At 57.4% G+C, this 20,763-nt stretch overlaps 1 protein-coding gene across 1 annotated transcript in view; it reads right to left on the reverse strand.

Annotated features, from left to right (window-relative positions):
• The window catches only part of PPARGC1B (PPARG coactivator 1 beta), a 39,662-nt gene extending 19,658 nt beyond the window's left edge, over nucleotides 1-20,004 (reverse strand). Inside the window, exon 1 of the mRNA XM_042826168.1 lies at nucleotides 19,892-20,004. Within this exon, the coding sequence (XP_042682102.1) occupies nucleotides 19,892-19,975 (84 nt within the window). The 5' untranslated portion in view covers nucleotides 19,976-20,004. The remainder of the gene's footprint in view (nucleotides 1-19,891) is intronic.
• Between the last annotated feature and the right edge of the window lie 759 nt (nucleotides 20,005-20,763).

The following is a 20,763-nucleotide window of genomic DNA, read 5'->3' on the forward strand; positions in this document are numbered from 1 at the left end:
GGTCTTGTCCCAGACGGTACCCAGAGGGGCAGGGAGCAGCAGTGGCATTGGAGCAGGCAGGGAGCCCCTAACACAGGGGTCCCCCCAGCACAGGCTGTGCTGTGGGATGAGGCCTGCGCCTGACTCAGTGGGGAGCTGACCGTTAGCCAGTCTGCTGTCACCAAAATTCCCCACAGCGGCAACTCCTGGCTTTCAAAAGGACAGGATGAGCCGGCGATTATTTTCAGACCTTCCTCTTGCCGCGCTCCGGGTGCTGGCAGCCACATGACGGCTGTGGGCAGGGGCCAGGCGGGGTGGCTGCTGGGCTGGAAGGCATTACCACCACACTTATAAACCTCCCCCAGCCACACCAGCTCCGGCCTGTGGCACTGGAACCCATCGGCCTCGCTCAGGGACCTGCAGAGGTAACATGGAGAAGCCCAGAGGCTCCTGGGGTGCACTGAGAAACAACAGGGAGAGGCACCCAGCAAACACAGAGTGCTACCAGGGCCACTTCCCGCAGGCGCTGTCACCTCCAGGTCCCTGAGAAGTGCAGCCCTGGAGACCACGAGCTTTCCATCCATGGCACATCAGTGCGCTCTCCCATTGTGGCACGCTGGTGTGGTTGCCATATTGATGCTGAGCACTGACAGAATATAGGAAGGCAGCGGGGGATGAACTGCGATCACCAAAAATCTCCTCCTCCGTGGAGGCCCTGGCTTGGCATGCAGCCCAGCCCTGCAGCTGGAGGGCTGTGATTTGGGGATCCAGGCCACATTCTCCTCCATGTCAGCAGAACTGTGGCTGTGAAGTGAGAGCTGAGGCTGAAGCCAGCCTAAATGCCAGCCCCTTACACATCCATCTGAGGAGTGAGTCAGGATAATGTGCCGACTATTGCCTGCAGGATCAGCTCACCCTTCCTCTGCTGGAGAGCACTCCCTGGCTGGTGTGCCAATGGGCAATGCTCCTGCCTCCAGGTTGGCAATGCAGTTTCTGCACCTGTATGGGGCCGTTGGCACCATGAGGAAGCAGAGCACCGACTCAGTGCTAAATCAGGGCGAGGCGGGAGATGAGATGGAGAAGGTTCAAGCCCAGGTTAAGAAGGCGCAAGGAGGATCTTTCCGCATTAGCCTGAGCTCTGAGCGGGTCTGACCACACCGTGCCACTGCCATGGGCACGCTTAGTATGACACTGCGGTCAGGGCATTCAGCACCAAAACCAACCCAGGATGACTCCCAGCAGAGCCTTATCTCCTGCTGGTCACCAGAATTCCCTCTGGGCAAGGAGAGGAGGAGGGGAACAGTACCCTTTTTACCCTTCTTGCCCTCTCCACAGGCCCCAAAATGCCTGTACCTTCCCAGCACGCACACCTGCAAGGTGTGCAAGCTCCTATTCTCATAGCCAGGACCCCCCTTCCCTCTTTCCCTTTGCCCTCCCACCCCCAAGGATGGTAAGTGCTGTGTCTCCATGCATGGCACAGTCCATTCCAGTCTCTGGCACTGTGCTCTGGGGGCACACAGGGGCCCAGGCAATGCACTGCGTTCGTCCTGCTCCTTCTGCACTTCAGGAGAGCCTCGCTGTGCCCAGCTCCCACATGGAAAAACAAAGCTTTCGCAAGATGTCCAAGGATGAAAACCGCTGTGGAAAAGGCAAAACTATTCCAATCTCTCCACACCTCCCATCAGGCCTGCTCCTTCATGCCTGGGCCCATATCCCAGCGGGGGTGGCAGCACCAGCCATGCCCTGCCCTCCTGGCTGGCTCCAGCACCTCCTGCTGCAGGCAGCACTGCCCATGCCGGCTCCTGCTTGCTGCCCTGCAGGAAGCAGGGTTATATTGGATATATTGGAATAGTTCCAATGGTTATAGTGGGGAAAATGAGGCATGGGAAGGCAAAATGGGATCTGGTTGTTACAGGACACGTGTCCCGTGACTGGCAGCTGTGAAAGTGGCTCTGCAGGGTGATGGTCAACACTTCTGGGCCGGCTGTGGGCACACCAGCACCACCCAGCTGCACTTTCCCTAGCGCAGCACGCTTCATATGGGGATTTCCCACAGCCACACCAACAAATACAACACACTGCTTTGCCCATGTCTGCACCGGAGCCGGTGCCCTGGCAGCAGGCAGGAATCACACTCAAGCAATCAGCTGCCTGGCATCTGGGTTCTAGCGGCAGCTGCAGGGGTAGCAGGATGCTGGGGCTGGCGCCGCTGGCCTGGCTGCTCCTGCAAGGGGGTCGGCTTTACCTTCTCTCCCCCAAAAAGTGACTCACCTCAGAATGAAAGCGCTGTGAGATCTGCAGATAGAAAAATCCCTCTGAGGGCAGAATGCTCATTTAGGAGTAAATGCAAATGAAGGCGATCACACACGAACACAAAGCTTCGCACTCTTGAAAATTACCCCCTGCAAGGGACCACACCTCTCCCTTTCCCAAAACCCCAGCCCAAGAGGCACCGATGGGCGCGCAGGGAGCTGCACACTTGGGTGGGGCCTGGCCGCTCCCCACTGCAGCTGCTGGGGCTGCTGAGGATTCTGGGGCTGCTGAGGGCTGCTGGGGGTTCTAGGGGCTGCTGAGAGCTGCCCTCCGCCTCCTCCCTGCTTGCCATGGGTGAGTCCATCACTGCTGGTGCTCTCCCTGCCCCTTGTCCCACTCCATGTCCTGTGCCACCATTTTCACCACCGTGTCTGCTCCCAAGCGGTCCCTTCCCCATTTCTGACCCCCTGACCAGCATCAGAGCTGAGCATCCCCTGCTGCGCATCTCCAAGGCAAGGCTCGCAGGGCTTAAGGCGATTGCTCCATGTGCCACCTTCATAAACTCTGAATGGTCCCCACACCTGGCAGTGCTCCTCAGTCATGTGAGCGGCTCCAGTTACCCGGCCCCACTGTCTCTAAGCCTCGCTTTTATCCAGTCCATCTCCTGCCCAAAGGAGGCCATCCATCCCCCCGCTGTCTCTGCTCCAGGTACTGGGAGTTGCTGAGCGGCAGTTGGTCCAGCTGTCCCCATGCCCATCCGCCTTCATCTCCAATGTTACTGCGAGCACAGCACTGCAGCTCCAGCAGGGCGCCTCACACACACCCTGCACACTCCATGTGTAAAGCCTCAAACCCCTGCAATGCTAGGTGCCTTCGTCTCCCGCTCCTCCTACTTCCCAAAGGCTGCTGGGCCTCGGGAAGGCAGCTGTCTCCATCCCTGCTCCCAGGGGGGTTAACAGTCCCTTGAGCAAAGGCATAGGGCTCCCAGCTCGCAGCTCGGCATGCTCTTATCTCCCACGTGCTGCCAGGAGTCAGCGAGATGCAGCTGCGAAGCAGCGCTGTCAGCGAGTTTCACAGTCATTGAGGTGTCCTCATGTGTCCCAGTGCTGCCGGTGCAGAGTGCACCACAGGCAACTGGAGGAAAGGTTGTCTGTCCATGCTCACCTGGCACTGGCATGGCACTGCTACAGCACTGGCATGTGCAGCTGGGAGCAGAGAGTTCAGGAGGGACCAGCACCCAGAGTGGGTAGAGCAGCTGCTCCCAACAACCTCTGCAGCATTGCAAAATGGAGGAAAAATCCATTTCAGGATGTGAGCACTATGCACCATTATGCAAACCTCATCCCACCCATCCCAGCCTCAATCCCACACCGCCAGGGATGGCAGCCGATCTGGAGCAGCCTGGCTCTGCTCAGGGACCTTCCTGCTTTGCACAACACTCTTTGCATTTCAAGATTGCAGGAACTCCTCATAAGTCTGTGAGGCCCTGGCTACAGCTGGGAAATTCTCTCTAATCCCCCAGCCACTCACACCAGCTCGAGGGAGTCGTTTCCATGCAACAAAATCAGGCTTTTGCCAAAACCAAAGGGCCTCAAGCCAGTGCCTGTCCCAGGCTCCGTGGGATGCTCTGCTCCACTCTGCACATCCCTTGTGGTGCCAGGCCATGAGGTGCTGGTGCCGGTGCTCTGGCTGTCGGGATGCTCTGCCAGCTTGCTGCATGTCCTTGATGAGCTTTTCTGCAAAGGTAGCATCAAGCAGGAGGAGCGGGGAAACCTGCCTGCACTGAATAGTAAAATCTGCTGGCAACATTGTGACGCTTCTCCAGACGCTGTGTCTAAATATAGACTGCTCATTTGTTACTGTGCCTGCTGCTGGATTTGGTGCGAGGAGCCAGGGTGCTGCATGAGGCTGCCCTGCCACTGCCAGAGCTCAGCTGGCGCTGCAATGAGATGAAAGTGACAGTGGCACTGCTGGGCACACACTCCAGCATCCTACTGAGCTCAGGTGTCCGTGACACAGCCATGTAGGGCCACACAAGAGAAAGCGAGGATATTTCTGTGTGAGGCTGTGCAGGCAGTGGGATGGAAGTGCCGGACCTGGCTGGGAGGGATGCACTGTACAGCACAGGTTGTACATTGGCTGCCAGCCCTCCCTGCTGTGCAGGACCCAGTGGGCAGCAGGTGCAGTACTGCAGCAGGAGCCTCAGTCACAACGCATTGTCTGTAGGAGCAGGCGGGCGGTGCAGAGCTCAGCAAGGCATGGTAGCAGCACACGTCCTGCAGAGGGACGGGGCTGGTGAGACCCTGTGTGCTCAGGCTGTGCCAAGCAGACCCAGCCGGGGTACAGATCCAGCCCAGGAGCAACGCTGATGCCTGCTCTGGGTTTTTAAAAATACCTCTGTGACTCAAAGTGCTCTGGAAAGCAGCAGCAGTACTCAGGACACCAGCGCAGAACGCTGACCCAGCCCCAGAGAGCAGAGATCTGCACTGCCTGCAGCCAAGGATGGATCATGCACAGTCAGGGATGGAGCCAGCACAAGCCAAGGATGGATCCAGCACAGCCAGGGATGCCAGCACTCGCTCTGGTGCAATCACTGTCTGCCTGGGGCTATGGGTGAGCAGACATCCATGCCAAACATTCAGCTCACACCAGGCTTTGTTACACTTTCCGGAGGGAAGGAGATGTGCCCCAAAATGTGCTGGGGATTCGCATCCTTCTTGACTCCTTGCCAAAATTCTCTTGAGGGATGCAGCTCACTGATGGGAAATCGAGTGCTGCTGGGGAGGGATGGATACTCAAGGAAAGAGGAGAAATGGGTAAAAAGTTAGGCATACACTGCAAATGTGCCCCAGCTGGGTCGAGGCAGTGCCGGCTGCACACAGCAGCCTCCTCCTCCGCTCTTGGCGCTGAGTCCCATTGAGACGGGGCCAAGGAAGACAGGAACTCCAGGCATCCCATGCTGCCGACCGGGTCACACTGGGACACCTGCTCCTGGGGCACCACTGCCAGCACTGCCGGCACGGCTGCATCCCCTACCCTGTGTCCAAAGAGCTGGCCAGGGGCACATGGCCAGAGGAAGCAGTTCCACAGCTCCAGTCTCCCCACCTTCACCCCATGAGCTTGGGGCAGCAGTGGTGGCAGAATGGCCACAGCACAACCAAGAAGCTCAAGACTGCTTCCCATGCAAGGGAATGGAGGAGCAGAAGGATAGTGAGCGCTGTCCCACAGCCTGTGCACCCAACACGCTCCTCTTCACCCCGCAGTGCACATTCTGGGGTGAATCCAACCCCACTGCATTAGTAGCAAAAGTAGTTGTCTGAGCAAGTGCTTACAGGACCAGAAAGCTGCTGGACTCACCCAGCCCTCCCATCACACACCTTTTGTCACACACCTCCTATCACACACCCTGTCACTGCATGCTTCCCACCCCACACCCTCATCCCTCCTTTGGCCTGGAGGCTGCTGCAGTGGGCTGGCGCGTGGTGGGAACAACACCAGCACCTGACCATCCACAACAGGGTTAGGAACAGGACAGAGACAAGGATCACTTGCAAGTTCCCAAGAACCCCAGCCCAAGCCCCAGACATGGGCACTCACAGCCCAGGATGTTTCCACATGGGGGCAGGAAGGATGAAGCACACAGCTCACATGGGAAGCTGAAGAAGCCTTCAGGTTCCACCTGGAGCAGGGATATGCTTTGGCCCTCTTTGCTCAGTCTTACAATGTTCTAATGAACTCACAGCACAGTTCATTTTGTAAGACTGCAGGAGAACCTAAAGCCATCAGATCCTCCCTGCATTCCCCACTTGGGTGAGGATGCAGTTTAAGTGCTCCATTTCTCAGCCAGATCCTACAGATGGAAAAAGTCCATCTTTTGGGGGAGAGTGGATACTGGAAAGTGAGTCCAGCGGAGAGGGAATGGCTTACAGGGTCAGGAGCACAAGGAAACGTTCCAGTGCCTTCCCAGACTTCTCCTCTTGCACATGCCCAGGGAATATCCCGAGCACAGGATTGCTGCAACCCAAAGAAGCCAAAAATGGGGCAGCCATGGCTGGAGCAGCAAAGCGAGGGCCAAGCTGAGAGCTGCTGCCCTGCCCCAGCGCCTTTCCCCCACTCCTCCCAGCTCATGGGGCACAGACCCGCGTGCTGTCACTGGTATTTGGGTAGCAGGCCACCATGTGCTGATGACACAGAGCCAGAAGCAGCTGAAAACCACAGCCTTAAAATAAGAGCTGGCAGCAGGCAGACTCAGCTGGGCATCAGCCGAGACACACTAGAGGCAGGAATGGGGACGCATCCGGTGACTCCCTGAAAGAGAGTGGTGCAGGCAGCAGCACCTGGGTCCAGCTGTGCAGGGCTCCCACCTGTGCATTTCATCTCAATTCTCCATCAGTGCACAGGTGCACCCTGTTCCCTGCACCATGCCCCCTGGAGCAGGTTTGCTATGAAAGGCTCCGGAAGCTGCCCGCTGTCTCCGCTGCTGGGGACAAGGAGGGGAGTGCAGCTGCAGCATGGCCACATCCACCCATTCACCTGTCCATCAGCATCACATGCTCCAACTGCTCTCCCATGGCCACAAGCAAACGCTCCAGGACTCTTGGGGTCCCAGCGTGGTGGCTGCAAGCCAGTCCCCAGGCTGTCCCCTTCCTGCTGCCACCCACCCTCTGGAGCAGCCCTGGCTTTGTGCACACATGAGATGCCTGCTTTCGGATCTCTTTCTGCGCCTGAAGATCTCCCAGTGCCAGCAGTGCCTCAGTTTCCACTCCTGGACCTCAGAACAGGGCTCATGTCCCCGCAGGAGGATGCCACCAGCGCCTGCCAAGGGACTGCAGCTCCCACATGCTGCCATGCCCGACAGCCGGCTGGCATCCATCTTGGCTGCTGGCAGGGACCGAGCGCCGTCCTGGAGAAACCTCGGCAAACCTCGCACCCCGTACTGCTGTGAGCAGCCCCTCGCCATGGCCATGGCCACAGGCACGGCCCCACGGGGCGCGCAGGGGGAGTGGCATGGGGCAGCCAGCACGGGGACAACCAAAGAAGGAAAGGAGCAGGGCGAAGCAGGAGCTGCTGGCATATACTGTAAAAGGAGCGGGAATGGAGACTGCAGTGCTCCAGCTCAGCTGCTTTAAGATGGCTGTGAAGCTGAGAGGAGGAGGAGGATGTTAACCCTCCCAGCACTGTGCTAGTGCTAGGGCACTGAGAAAAGCAGCGGGTTTCCCAACATCAGATGCAGCAGGGTGCCCCCGACTGCCACCTGACAAATTGCACCTAGTTGTGCTGTCAGGCCCTGGGAGATGCTGCTCTAAGGATGGATCGCTGAGGGGAGAAGGAAGAAGAAGATGAGGAGGAGGAGAAGAAGGAGGTGGAGGTGGAGGAGGAGGAAGAGAAGGTGGAGGAAGCAGCACAAAACGAGTGCCCACAGGATGAAACCACGGCGGTGCCATCCATGGATCCAGGATGCTCAGCAGCAGCACTCCCCAGACACTGGCTGCTCTGCCCCCTTGTGCTGCCCCAGGAAAGTGGCCCCCAGTGCCTGAAAAGGCTGTGGGGGCACAGCTGGGGCACCAGGGTTTGGTGGAGCTCAGCTGCACCCTCGGTGCCATCCACTGGATGCTGCCATTGCGCTGGTGGGCAGCAAGGCCACATGGCTTCTCAGCTGCCCTCCTCATTAAACACAGGCGTAATGCTTTCCTGCTAATTTTTTTCCTTCACAAACATCAGCCTTGGCCCTCCCTGTGTTTTATTGTTGGATTCATCAAAGCTTCAAGAACCCAAGCGTGGTGATTGTAGGAACAGAGTATCAAGCACTTAACTGCAACTTCCTTTCTTTGAAATGTTTATTGGCCATTGACGTCAACTAATTATTGAGAATTATTAATTAAGAAAGCATTTAAGAGCACTGCTTTTGTTGAGGTTTTGTCCTTACAATTAGTTTATCAGCCAACAGAAAAAAACATCGGCCTTTCCAGTTGCTTGGAGTGAAGCAAAGCTCCTATAATTAATTTCCTTTTCCTTAGCAAGCATTTTGCTTTGACCCACCTTGGGGATGTGCCTTTCCCCAGGTGTGCCAGCCCCGCCAGCTCGGCGCTCAGAGCCAAGGGACCCCAGGGAGGCTGCTGGATGGGAACACCATGTCCCCTCCACTTGGCAAGGGCAGCAGCACATGAGAAGCAGCTCTTTTCGGGAAAACACCTCAGGTGCTCCTGCTCCCATCAAAAGGTTGCTTCCTTATTTCCTACTCAGGCTGCTCCCACTGGGGACAAATCCTGCCCCAGGAGTGTCAGCCATTCCCCAACCCTCGGTGTCCCGCTCAGCAAATGGGTCAGCTAAATATAAATGAAACAGCCCAAGCAGCCTCAGCACCAGGCACCTTCTCGCCTTGCATCATTGCCACCCTAGAAATGATGGCCCTGAAATAGGGTCTGGCTCAGCCTGCACTGTGGCAGACATGAAACGTTATGTTGCCAAAGGCATCACTGAGACCTCTCCCTATAGCAGTCACCCCGAGCTTCCAGGTTGGTCGGGGCAGCCACCATGGGATGACGGACCAGGTGGAACCAATGTCCTTTGGACAGATGCTCCCAAGAGTCCACAGCTGCAAACTGTGTGCACACCCTGCACAGAACAGGCCCGCAGGAGGGAGATTTCCATTTACCAGAAGCAGCTGCCCAAGCTCTTGAGCACACACAGAGCGAGCTCAAACCCCATAATTAAGGCTTGGCAGTGCACCGCCAAGCCTGCGGCACAGGCATGCCCATCCACAAAGAGCGCGTGGGTTTGGCTGGTAGGGCTGCACGAAGAGCCTGAGTGTGGTGCATTGGTGGGTAAGGCTGGAAGGCTGCAGCCCGCCTTCTGGGCAGCAAGGCAGTGCAGATCCCATGGGCCCAGCTTGTTCCAATTCTAAGGCGTTGCCTTCCTCAGAGCAAACTGCCCACCACCCCTCTCCTTCCTCCCCAGCTGCACTTCGGTAGGTGGACACAGTAAAACCCAGTGCTTTCCTCCACCTGCTAGGATCAGCTCCATGGCTGGGGCCAAGGGCTGCAACGACAAGAAGGGGCTGTGCCAAAGGGACCCACCACTCAGCTGGGAGCAGGCACTTTGCAGCCTCTGGCTGTCAGCAGTCAAACATCTCCAGCCTCTCCCCCAAGCCCAGAGGGTTGATTATTAGGGGAAAAGCACTCAAATGAGGCAGCTCATTAAAAGCAGGAACGGATTAGTCCAGGAACCGAGAAACTCTGTGGCTGCGGAGTTCAAGAACAGGACAAAGCCACCCTTCCCTTGCAGGCACTGTGCAATCCTGCCTCAAAGCACTGGGTTGAATGGCACAGCCCAGAGGACCATCAAAGCCCTGCACCCTCCCAGGGTCTGCGGGAGCTTGGAGGTGGATGAAGGCAGCAGCAGAGCTTGGAAGCAATGAGAGCACGCCCTGAGAGTGGAAAATGTCTGCTCCAGCCCAGACGGTCAAGCTGCAGCACTGCCTCCTCCGCTCACCACGCATGGTCCCAGCATTGCTGCAGGCCCCCAGCGGGGATGCTCCAGGGAGGAAGCCTTTAGGCGATGTGGGAGGAGAGGCAAAGGCAAGCAGAGTTCACAGCTGGGGCCACCAGAGAGAAACAAACCCTGGAAAAGAATCCTGTTCCATTTCCCACTGCAAGGAGGGCTATGCAGGCAGTCTCCCACGAACCACTGGGGAGCAGCCGCAGTGCAGGGCCTGGCGGCAGGGTGAGCCCAGCCTGGGCCCATGTTGCCATGGGGCAACAGGGAGGAGTTGGGGCTGTGCAATCACTGCTGTGAACGGAGGTGGAACAGCACTGCTAAAGATAACTTCGTACAAAGGTGCTATTAATAGTGATATTGTAGGGGTTTTGCAGGTTTTCTTCTTGCGTTCTGCAAGGCTCTCCCCCGGGCGTGATGGAACTGGTCCTGCCACAACTCCAGGGAAGCGATGCTGCGCGGCAGAGCCCAGCAGCACAGCAGAGCCCTGGAAGCACACGGACAGGCAGTGATGGCCAGCACCCAGCGGCCAGCCTGCCACCTGCCATGGCTGCAGGCCTGGGCCAGCTACAGGATCCCACACGGGAGCTGCAGGCCATGCTGCTGCCGCCGCGCCGGTTTCCATGGCAACTTCAGCACTCAGTGCAAGATGGAGATGACGGGATCAACAGGGAAAGTAACCGAGCGGAGCTGGCATCCTCCATCTGCAGCACAGGCTCACCAGCCCAAGAGCCTCCAGGCATCTGGGTCCCCCTCATGCTGGCTGTGGCTGTCCCCGTGCCACCACTCCCTCCCTGACAACTAGCCCCATCCTGACCGTGCCTGCAGCACCTAGCTGGTGCTGTGCCCCAGAGCGGCTTTGTCAGTGCTGGTGGCTGCAGGGACAACTCCCGATGGCACCACCTCAGAGCACACCACAGCCCAGCCTGCGCAACCTGGTACTGGAGCCTGCATGGGCAGCGTGCAGCCCTCCAGATACAAGAGCTGCTGGGGCTGGGCCCAGCTGCCACGCTCCCCAATCCAAAAGCGATGCCAGCATTTCTCAGGGGTCCCTGGCCAAGTCGCTGTGTACGGTGGCCGCATTCCAGGCCCTGGAGCAGAGACAGGGAGGGTGGGAGCTGCATCCCCCCCACCAGGTCCCACCACTGCCTCCTGCCTGCACAGGGCCCTGCAGCACGGCCCTTCTGCGCAGCGCTGCAATTAGCCTCGGTGACCCCTGAAATCCTCAGCCTCGCTAAGCAGCCATGCATTAAATCCCAGATCCAAGAGTGGAAATAGACTTCGTAAAAGGCTTATGGCCCTATTTATTACATTTTACACATGATGGAGTCCGACAGCACAGCGGCAGCACTGTGGTTGGCGCTGGCTCAGCCCGCACACTGCGACAGACGGACAGACGGACCGGGAGCGGGCAGCTGAGTCCTGGCGGGTGTCTGCTCCTGGCTGGCATTGAGTTGCCAGCTGAGTGCTCCAGCAGACGTGGGCAGGCAGGGATATCGATCTAGATGAAAGCTAACACTGCTCTCAGGGATGGGTAACCGTATCTGCCACACATTTGTATTCTTCAGAGCAGGGCACGATGGTTTCAGCCATCTGCCAAAGCAGCTCCGGGATCCTGGGGACGCTTCGGGCCCTCTGCCTGGCTGTATGCTGCATGTGCAGCCTCTACCTCCTCTATCTCACCTTCACGTTATCAGGGCCCAGTGCAGCACGCAGACAAAGAGTTCACCACCACTGAGGGCGATGGGGTCTTGTGTGAATCGAGATGCAGCAGCAGGTCCCAAAGCCACATCTACCACTCATATCCCGTCCCTGCATGTGGCCCTCACAAGTCCCAGTGGTGATGTCTGACGGACCACTCTGCCATGTGCCAAGGAGTCAGACCCTGGGTGCCACCAGGCACAGGGAAGGCCACCAGCAGGACCCGATGAGGACAGACCTGACAAGGGGAAATGGGCTTCTAAGAGGTGTTTTGGCTTAGCATTCCAAAGGAGCAGATCACACGTCTTTCATTAAACAAGCTCAGTGCTTTGATGTGTGTAGTGCCCCAGTCACCTAAGGACAGACGGACCTTTGCTCTTCTTCCCTTCCCTTCCTGCTGCCCAGCCCCATGTTCTCGTTTGGTGGCTCTGCTCCAGCAGCCTGAGTTACCACCCCTAGTGCCAGTCCCCTTCATGGCACAGGACTGCAGGTTTTGCCTGCAGCTGTAAGTTTTGTTCTGTGCGGTTCTCAATCTGGCTCTTTCCTCCAAGGGAAGCAAACAAACAGCATGTTTGGGCATAGATGGGTTCCCACCTCAAAAGGCAGAGAGACATCTAGAGAAAAATCTGCTGCTTGGATCCAGCAGGCTGCCTGCTTCCCCCCCACCTCATGAGCTCTGCAGTGCCTGTGAAGCTGTGAGCCATGGCCAGGGAACATGGAGGTCAGTGCGAGGGGTCTGAGGTCCCCCCAGCACTCCTCCACAAAGGTCCCAGACCCTCACTGCGCTCTCAGGCTAATCCTCCCACAACAGCGGCAGCTATATTTAGGTATCTAAATGAGACAGAGTGGCTGTTTCCAAAAAGAGTTAGTTTGGGTTACATAAATACAGAGGGAAACTTAAAAGGACCTTAGACTGCCATAAGCGAGCAGCAGAGCCAGGAACAGTCTCCACTCTCTTGTGACTTGCCTTCACTTTCTGCCGGATTTGGGGCTGTGCTCCCCAGTACTGACAGGCAGGCTGGCACACGGCACAGGGACACACAGCTCCAGTAGCAACATGGGGGAAGTGCCTGGGATGAGGGGAACCCCCTGCCCCAGGACAGGGCCCTGACTGCCATGTTACCAAGTGGCACCTCACTGCGTCCTGAAGAGCACCTTGCCATTTCCTTGACCATCTCAGCATGCAGCACTTCACCATGCCCCAGGTGGCACCGCGCCATGCCAGCACAGCTGCTCAGCCCCAGTCCTGCAACAGGTCCCCAGGGCAAGAAGCCATCCTCCTGGGCAGCACAGGAGGAGCAAACAGCACAGAGGAGGCACCCTGAGCACTGCAGGTGGAGCAGCAAACAAACCCAGCAGCTCCAGACCTCCATGTCTGTGCTTGCCCAAACAGCTCCCCACGACCTCCCACCCCTCTCGGCTGCTGGCTTCCTTCCTCTTGCATTGACTTCCATAATCTAAAGCCTCTGCCGGGCGAGGAGGAGACGCACGTGCACGAGCGTGTCCCACACACCCACTGCTTCTCATTCCAACCCATGGGGGTAAAGGTGGGGGCTCCTGGGGTCCGTGTGCTGCAGTCACATGAACGGCAGCCTCCACGCCAGCGCCGTTTGGTAGCACGCACAGCAGGAGGTTTTGCACCAAGCGCTTTCATTTTCAAAATAAACGTATAGACATACATATTCCTTCCAAAAAGGACATGACAGCAAAGAAAGAAAAAAAAAAACACAACAGCTCTAACACTGAGAAAACCACGGAGTTTTCATAAGGCCTGAGTTCTGTTATCCGAGTAATAGGTTTTAGAACCCAAAAAATTATGTGCTGGTCTCTTGGTGGGGCCCAAATATACAGAGAAACTTCCTCTTCATGAAACGCAACTGCAATTTTTTCTTTTCATTATTAGCATGGTTAGGTCGTGACAATCTGTGTGCATGCTTACTCACAGGGATATGTGCTGCTGGCTGCTTTAAAGCTTCAGCTCCAGCTCTGCAGAGCCCTGGGGCTCACGCTGCTCCAGGGAGGGTTTAAAATCCTGCTGGCCCCACGGTGCTGACCGTGTCCATGAGCTGAACACCGCTCCTGGGCAGGCTGCAGGGATGAGGCAGAGAAGCAGCTAAGCACTGCGGTTTAAAGAGAGCTGGCAGCAAGGCAAAATTTAATTAGCTTCCAGTGAAGGGCCATGAAAGTCGCAAACATTTGCACTGAGGTTGTGAGAGTCCTGGTAAAGCAGGGCACATGGACTGCAGCTGGAACAAAGTTCACCATGGATGCCAGGTGGGCAACCTCTGCGGGAAGGGAAGAGCACAGCCAGCTGTGCCTGCACAAATCACTGTCTCGCTCTGCCTCCAGCACCCAGTGCTGAGGTCAGGCAAAGAATCACTCCATGGGGATCCCGGGTGGGCTCTCTGCGTGCGGCCTGCAGCACTCACGCTTATCATAGCACAGGGACAGAGGAGCATGTGCTCTGCATGGAGAACGTGTGAGGAGAAGCAGGACCACGGCAGCAGCATCCTGTTTGGTGCACAGGGGCGGTGAAACCACTGCCCACATGGCAGTCATGTGAGGGTTATGCTTCACACCTGTGGCTTGCTGCTGTCAACCAAGTGTGCATCTGGTCACCACTGCAGCTGCAGCCAGGACTGCTCCCTGCCCTGACTTGGCCCCTGTGCACACACGGGGTCACAGCAAGCTCCTACTGCAGCACTTCCTGACACACCTCACAGCCACACTTGCATTTTCTTGAGAAGCAACAACATGCCTTGCTCCCACCGACATAGCTGGGCTAATAGCAAAGTGAAGACTCAGCAAGCAGGCTGCAGGCTGAGCACCACTGAGCATGCTGCCTGTGCTCTGCACTACTCTCTGCATCCTGAGTGTGCTCAAGTGCTGCTCTAGCTGTGGAGATGCCACAGGATGGCCAGATCCCCAGCTGTCACTTGCAGGAGGTGAAACACAAAGCCCCATCCGGGCAGAAGAAACATGCTGCGTGGCAGCCAGGCTCCCCGCTGGCTGTGCCCCACACCCCCCCAGCACACACTGTGCAGCTGCCTCAGACCTCCCTCCCACCCCGTGCCAGAATGCTCTGTTCTCTCCCCTCCATCTCCCCCTGCCACAGGATTTCCTCGCTCTTGATGTGCGCAAAAATTAGGAAATGAGGACTCCTCAGGGACTGGGTGGGGGAAGCAGATTTTGGCCGGTGAGGGGGAGGGAGGAAGGGGGGGGGGAAGGATGACACCTCCCACCCTCACCCCATCTGCCTGGGCCCCGCGTGCTCACACAGCCCTCCTGAACAATGGTCAGGAAGCAAAGCAACAGCAGCAAGGAACTTTCTGCAAACCGGGAACAGAGGTGCCTGCCGAGCAGCGCTGGCTCAGCAGAAGGGGCTGCCTCAGCCCTGTCGCTGCAGGCGGCCAGCTCACGGCGCAGAAGCAGCACAGAGGAAGAATTCAGAAAATGCATCGCAGTAAAGATACCGCTGCTCTGCAATCGTATTCACTGCAAGAGCTCCAGGCACTCGTTTCATCCTCAGCCACCTCAGCACAAAAACATCCCTGTCAAGCATGTGCCGCTGCGCGCCATGGGAACACAGAAGTGTCACATCAGCCCTCGAGGCCACCGGTGTCTTTCCCACCGCAGCCCTCAGCCCAGGGACTGTCCTCTGGTCTCTGCTGGAGGGGAAGCGCTGTGCGGCCCCTCACCAGCTGACAGCTGCAGAAGGAGGGGATGTAGGAAGCTCTGTGCCGCTTCAGCCAGGTCTTTGCAGCGCTCCCACGGCGCTCTGTGCACAGCAGCATCCTACCTGCAGAGCTGCTCTGTCCAGGCACAGGGCACTGGGGAGGTGCCCAGCACCCAGCGCCTGCGGCTTTGTCTCAGGACAGCGGGAAGTGAGATAAGCAAAGCATTTTCCCTAAGCCCCAGACATCTGCCCAGGAGCCAGGAGTGATCAAAGGTTAAGTCTGGCTACTGGGGGCTTTGCATACAGCCGCTGAGCTGCCAGTCTCGCATCCCCACCAGCCAATACACAAGACACTGCATTGGGAACCACTGGGGCTTTTCAGCTCTTACATGGCCAAAGCAGAGCTTTCTAGCTTTTATTTTTCCTTTTCTTAGTTCTGCCATAATCACGTTCAATGCAACAATCTGCAGCTCAGAGCTGCACGCTGCCTTTGTCACGGAGCCACATGAGGACAGCTCTGCTGGCATTGCAAGCACTGCCAGATCCATGCAAAGTCCGTGGCGTTTCTTGGAAGCTCCCATTACACGCATATATAAAAAAAGCCAATAAATAAATAATAATTAGTGCGATTCCATGGCCGGAACTCAGGAAAAGTGCTGAAGAGCAGAACTGCTGAGTGATAAGTGAAGGAGAACACATCGGCCAGACCATTACCTGGGTGGCACAGCAGCGTGGCTGCCTCCAAAGTAGGTCAGCTCACCCCACCTGACCATCTGCGCCGTTAACTTCAACCTTTAGTCTTTGGCTCGTGACAACCACGATCAGCACCCGCATCCCCTTGCACATGGTGCAAGCAGCAGGGCATCCCCCTGCCTGCGTTCACCCGCTCTTGGGGTGCAGGTGAGGGATGCCCCAGCCCATCTCTCCATGCAGGCAGCGTGCAAAATTCCTCCTCTGCTAAATCGCTTCCGTTCCACCAAGCCATCACGAGAAATGAAAGCCTGCAAGGGGTTGCCATGGAGCGGGGCTCAGCCGTGAAGCGGGGGCCGAAGCGGATTCCTCTGACAAATGCAGGCTCCTTGCCCCACCTCAGGGAAAGCCCCGAGCAGCACAGTTTTCACAGGTGCCCATGTCCCTGGCCCTGCACACAGCAGAGAGGGGGTCTTGGGGGAGGAAGGGCATCCCGTGGCCCCAGGACATTTTTCATTCTCAATTGACAGCATTTAAGTGTGGGAGCAAGCAGAGTTTCTAACTACAAAGAGGCTTTTGACATTGGAAAGGTTAATGTGGGAGAGAAATCAGTCTCTTTCACAAAGCACCCTTTGCTAGAGGCACGAGGTTAAGACCTTAATTATTCACCTGTTGGAGAGGTGCCTTTCCATTACAGCATGGGAGCAGGGAGGGATGTGCAGGAAGGTGGAGGGAAGGGTCCTGCTGGGGCCCAAAGCCAGGACTGAGAGCAGTCAGGCTGAACACAGCCCTCCAGAGGGCCAGCCCTCCTCTCCCTGCTCCCGCTGCACTCTCCATCTCCTCCATATCTGAAGCTGCAATGCACACAGCTGTGGGCATCCTGCCTTGTAAGCAAACCAATGCTGACGGCCTCACCCACACACATCTGTGCCACAGCCCAGCAGCACCCAGCAAGGTGAGAGCATCACCAGCATGGGCTGCACGACCTGAGCTGCAAGGGCAGCTTTGCCAGAGCTTGGGGCTGCCTCCACTACCCAGAGCTCAACACACGCACAAAGCGCAACATCGGCCTGCTCAGCAAGGACTGTCAGAAATTAGGGACACACATTCATTTCATTACCAGCAATACTGATCCACCTGATGCTCAGCCGAGGCCTTCAGTGCTCTCCCTGCACTCATCAATGGATTAAGCTGTTAGTGGGAGGCTGAGAAGTTAATGAGGAATATAGCATTGCAGCTCACATGATCTTTTAGCATCCCTCCCAGCAGCAGCCTGTTGTTACCGTTTTTCACTGCTGCACTTCACTGGGGGGTTTTAAATAAATTGAAGCCATAGAAGCGTAGTGCTCCTGCTTTTTGCAGGAATGCTGAGGCCCATGCTCCCTGCAGAGCCACAAGGATGCCACTTTCCAGCACCTGCTGCCACCTTCCATTGCTTGCTGCAGCAGGGTTGCACAAAATGGATCAAATGGGCCCATTCTGAGTTACTGCAGAACAAAATCACTTTTTCGTTGCTGTTAGAAAGGAAAGGGGACAGCAGGAGAAAGGCCTGTATACGGAGTGAGAAACCCTGATTTTTTCTCTGTAGCAATGCAGGCTGCAGGTGAATCATCGCTGTCCTCAATATGTAAATAGAGGTTCACAGGCAACCTCAGCACAAGCCCATATAATGAAGGGACGGATGCAAATACCCACGCTAAACCTTCACTGTGCATCTCCCGAGGGTTCCTCTGTCACAGAGCGCTGATCACCAACATTGAGCCACTGCTCACCCAAAACCCACTGTGAAGGAGGGAGTGGGGAGAGGCAGCGGGGGAAGAGTCAGAGTTCCTCAAGATTTCCACAGAGGAAACGGGCAATATTCATGATCTCACAGCCTCCTGACATCGTAGCCACTTAGGATAATCTGATTCCATGCCGAAGCACCGGGGACTGTGCAGAAGCAGCTTTCGGGCTTCAATGAGCAGCCAGCACCCAGTTGTAAGCAGGGCTGTACAGTAGTAGTGGGGAGGGACGTCAGCGGAGAGTGCGGGGCCCGCCTCTGGCTCCAGCTCTGGAGAAAGCATGTGACAGCAGCAGGAGCTGCCACTGCAGTTTCATCAGAGGTGAAGGTACACGAACAGCACACACTTACAACTTAGTCCTTCCTTAAACCAATGTATGCAAATCCACCCCCGGGGGGGGGGGACGGACTTTATTTTTTATTTTTTTTCTTCTCTCTCTTTCTTTCCTTCTGTTTTCACACCAGGCTTTAACCCTTCTACGCACTTAGGGCACAGAGGGAAAATGCAATATCTGTTCCAGCGCGGGCTGCACGTCGCTGCCCGGACGTGCGGCAGTCGGTGCGGATCCGTTTGCCACCCGTAACATTATATGGCTGGCAGACGTCAGATCAGCACTGACCCCATGTGCACGCACGGCGCTCCCTCCAGCATCACGATGCACATAGAGGAGAGGGAGGGAAAAAGAGGGCACAAGCGCAGCAGTCTTATTTCACGAGATGCCGTAAAAATGGTCTTATTTCATCACAGGCCATTTCACGGTCCCAAATTCTGCAGGGGATGCTCACAACATGGTGGTTTCGCACCAGAGAAGGATGACAATCATCAGGATTTCTTTTTTCCCTGAACAGCCCCTTTTTGGGAAAAAACAAGATTCCTAGATTGAGACGTCAAATGCTGACCAGAAAAGCAAAACGGAGCAGCCCTTCAGATGCGTGCTGCAATTACACGAGCTCTGTGCTCAGAGCTAAAGCCACTGAGAGCACACAGCGCACTGCTGGGAAGCAGAGCCAGGAACTTTCACCTGCCTTGAGAGCAGCTGTGCTGCTGGGAGCCGCAGCAGCACTTTGGGGGACAACACCCCCCAAACCTGCCTCCTTCCTTCAGCCAAGCATTCTCCCCAACAATGATAAATCAATCCAAATTAGAGAAAGCAAACTGCTTACAAAACCTCCTCGGCCCACCTCTCACCCTCCCTGACCCTTCTGCTGTAAGCAGCCTGTCATCAGCTCTTCGTTAAGAGCCGGAGCTGCCACCCGCTGCTCTGCCCCCAGCAAAGCGCCCGCGTCCCGTGCCAGGCAGGAGCATGCGGGGCAGGCACTGGGACCACATCCATCTAGCTGGTGGCAAGACCTGCCTGGTTCAGTCTGGCACACACACCAGGGGCAAATCTGATTTACCAAGTCCTGAGAGCTTGTTTGTTTGGAACCCAAACAGCAGGATTAGTCCCCGTGTGTCCCGTCCTGCCCCCACGCGTGCACACACACACACACCCGACATATTCCTGCTGTGTGCAATCCCAAAGCTAACTGGTAAGAGAGCATGGGTTGGGATGAATCTGCTCACTTCACAATCGAAGCTATTTTGTAATCCGGGGTTATGAAAGTGAAGGGCTGGAGGGATGATATATAACTATAGAAAACTCTTCCCACTTGCACCGGCCTCAGCAATCCGGCTGTGAAATGCACGGAGGTGCTCCAGATCGGCCACGGCTCTCGCTGCCGCCCGGATTATCGTATAGTGCCTCTCTTCCAGCCCCCAAAATGGAAAAGCATGCGAGCCCTATAGCGAGCACAGCTCGCTCTCGTGATTGTGCGGGAGCTGCCAAGGAGCCTTAATCTGATTTTAATACCCGGCTCCGTGCAGGAGGGAGCCGATCCAGATTTTGGAGCAGCCGGTTCGCAGCACGAAGCCCCTTCTCCCAGCCTCCCCATCCCCAGATCCCAGCCCGTATGCGTGCAACTGACGCTCGGCATGACTCATCCCGCAGCCCGGCTCTTATCGCCCCCACCGCGCAGCCCCCCGCCGCCCCCCCGGCGTTCCCCGCCGCCCCTCTCCCGCGGCCGGAGGGGCTGCAGCGCCGGTTTCCCGTTCGCCCCACGCGCACGGGGAGGGGGGGCCGGGAGTCCACGTGCGAGTGGTGCTGAAAGCGGGGGCCGGAGCCGCTGCGGCGCGGTGCGGCGCTGCCCCGCAGACCCCCTCCCCTAAAATCGCTCCCGCGCAGCCGGCGGTGCAGCCGCGGGTTCCCCTTGGGGCTCGCGCCGCTCCGGGCCGCTCCGCGTCGGCTCCTCCCGCACCGCACCGCCGCCCTCCCCACCTGGCTGTCAGCGAGGTAGTTGAAGACGAAGGAGGAGAGCGCCTCGTCTAGCAGGGTTCCGCAGTCCGGCCCCGGCTCCGCCATCTTCCACCTCCGGCTGGGGCTGAGGCGGCTCCGAGCATGCAGCAGGCGCGGCGGCGAGGAGCCGGGCGGCCGGCGGGGCGGAGCCGGCAGCAGCCCCCGCCCGCCGGCTGCGGGAGCCCGGGGGGGCGGCGAAAGGGGGGGGGGACGGCACCGCGCCGCCCCGCCGGGGGGACCCGCAGAGCTGCGGCCGCGCGTGGGGCAGCGCTGCGCCGGGAGGTTCTGAGCTGCACCGCCCGCGGGGTGCTTCCCGGGGGGCTGCAGGAGAGCGGGGGGGGCGGGGGGTTCCGGGCGGGAGAGCTGCTCCGGGGGACAGAAAGTGGGAAGAGAGCGGCAGAAGGACTTCGGGCCGCCTTCCTCTCAGCAGTGTGCCTACAGCGAGCATCTCGATGTCACGTGTATCGTTTTCTGTCTCAGGTTTTGAGGCATATGTACGCTAAAAGCCCTGTTAGAAATAATTGATGACAGGATGAAAATCTCACGAATGTTCTATTTGCTTAGCCGTTGCAATTACACGGGAAGGAGCAGGGCTCCCTGCTGCAGCCTGAATTAGCTGCTGCCCAATGAGCCCAGTGGCAGCACCTGCAGCTCAAGGGGCTGCGGCCTCCAGTCCCATCAGAGGGTTTGGTGCCGGACACCTGTGTGTCCAGCTGCTGATGTGGCAAGGCCATGAGGTGGGGAGGCATGTGCTGTGTTCTGATGGCTGTGCTGAGGGTCCCTTCCCCCAGCAGCCAAGCCGTGCTGCCCATCAGCATTCTCTCCTTGCTCTTGTTCCAAAGGCTCTTTGCAGA

This window comes from Centrocercus urophasianus, unplaced genomic scaffold, assembly GCF_019232065.1.
Source record: "Centrocercus urophasianus isolate 14NV4802_14NV808 unplaced genomic scaffold, USGS_Curo_1.0 seq_26, whole genome shotgun sequence".
NCBI lineage: Eukaryota > Metazoa > Chordata > Aves > Galliformes > Phasianidae > Centrocercus > Centrocercus urophasianus.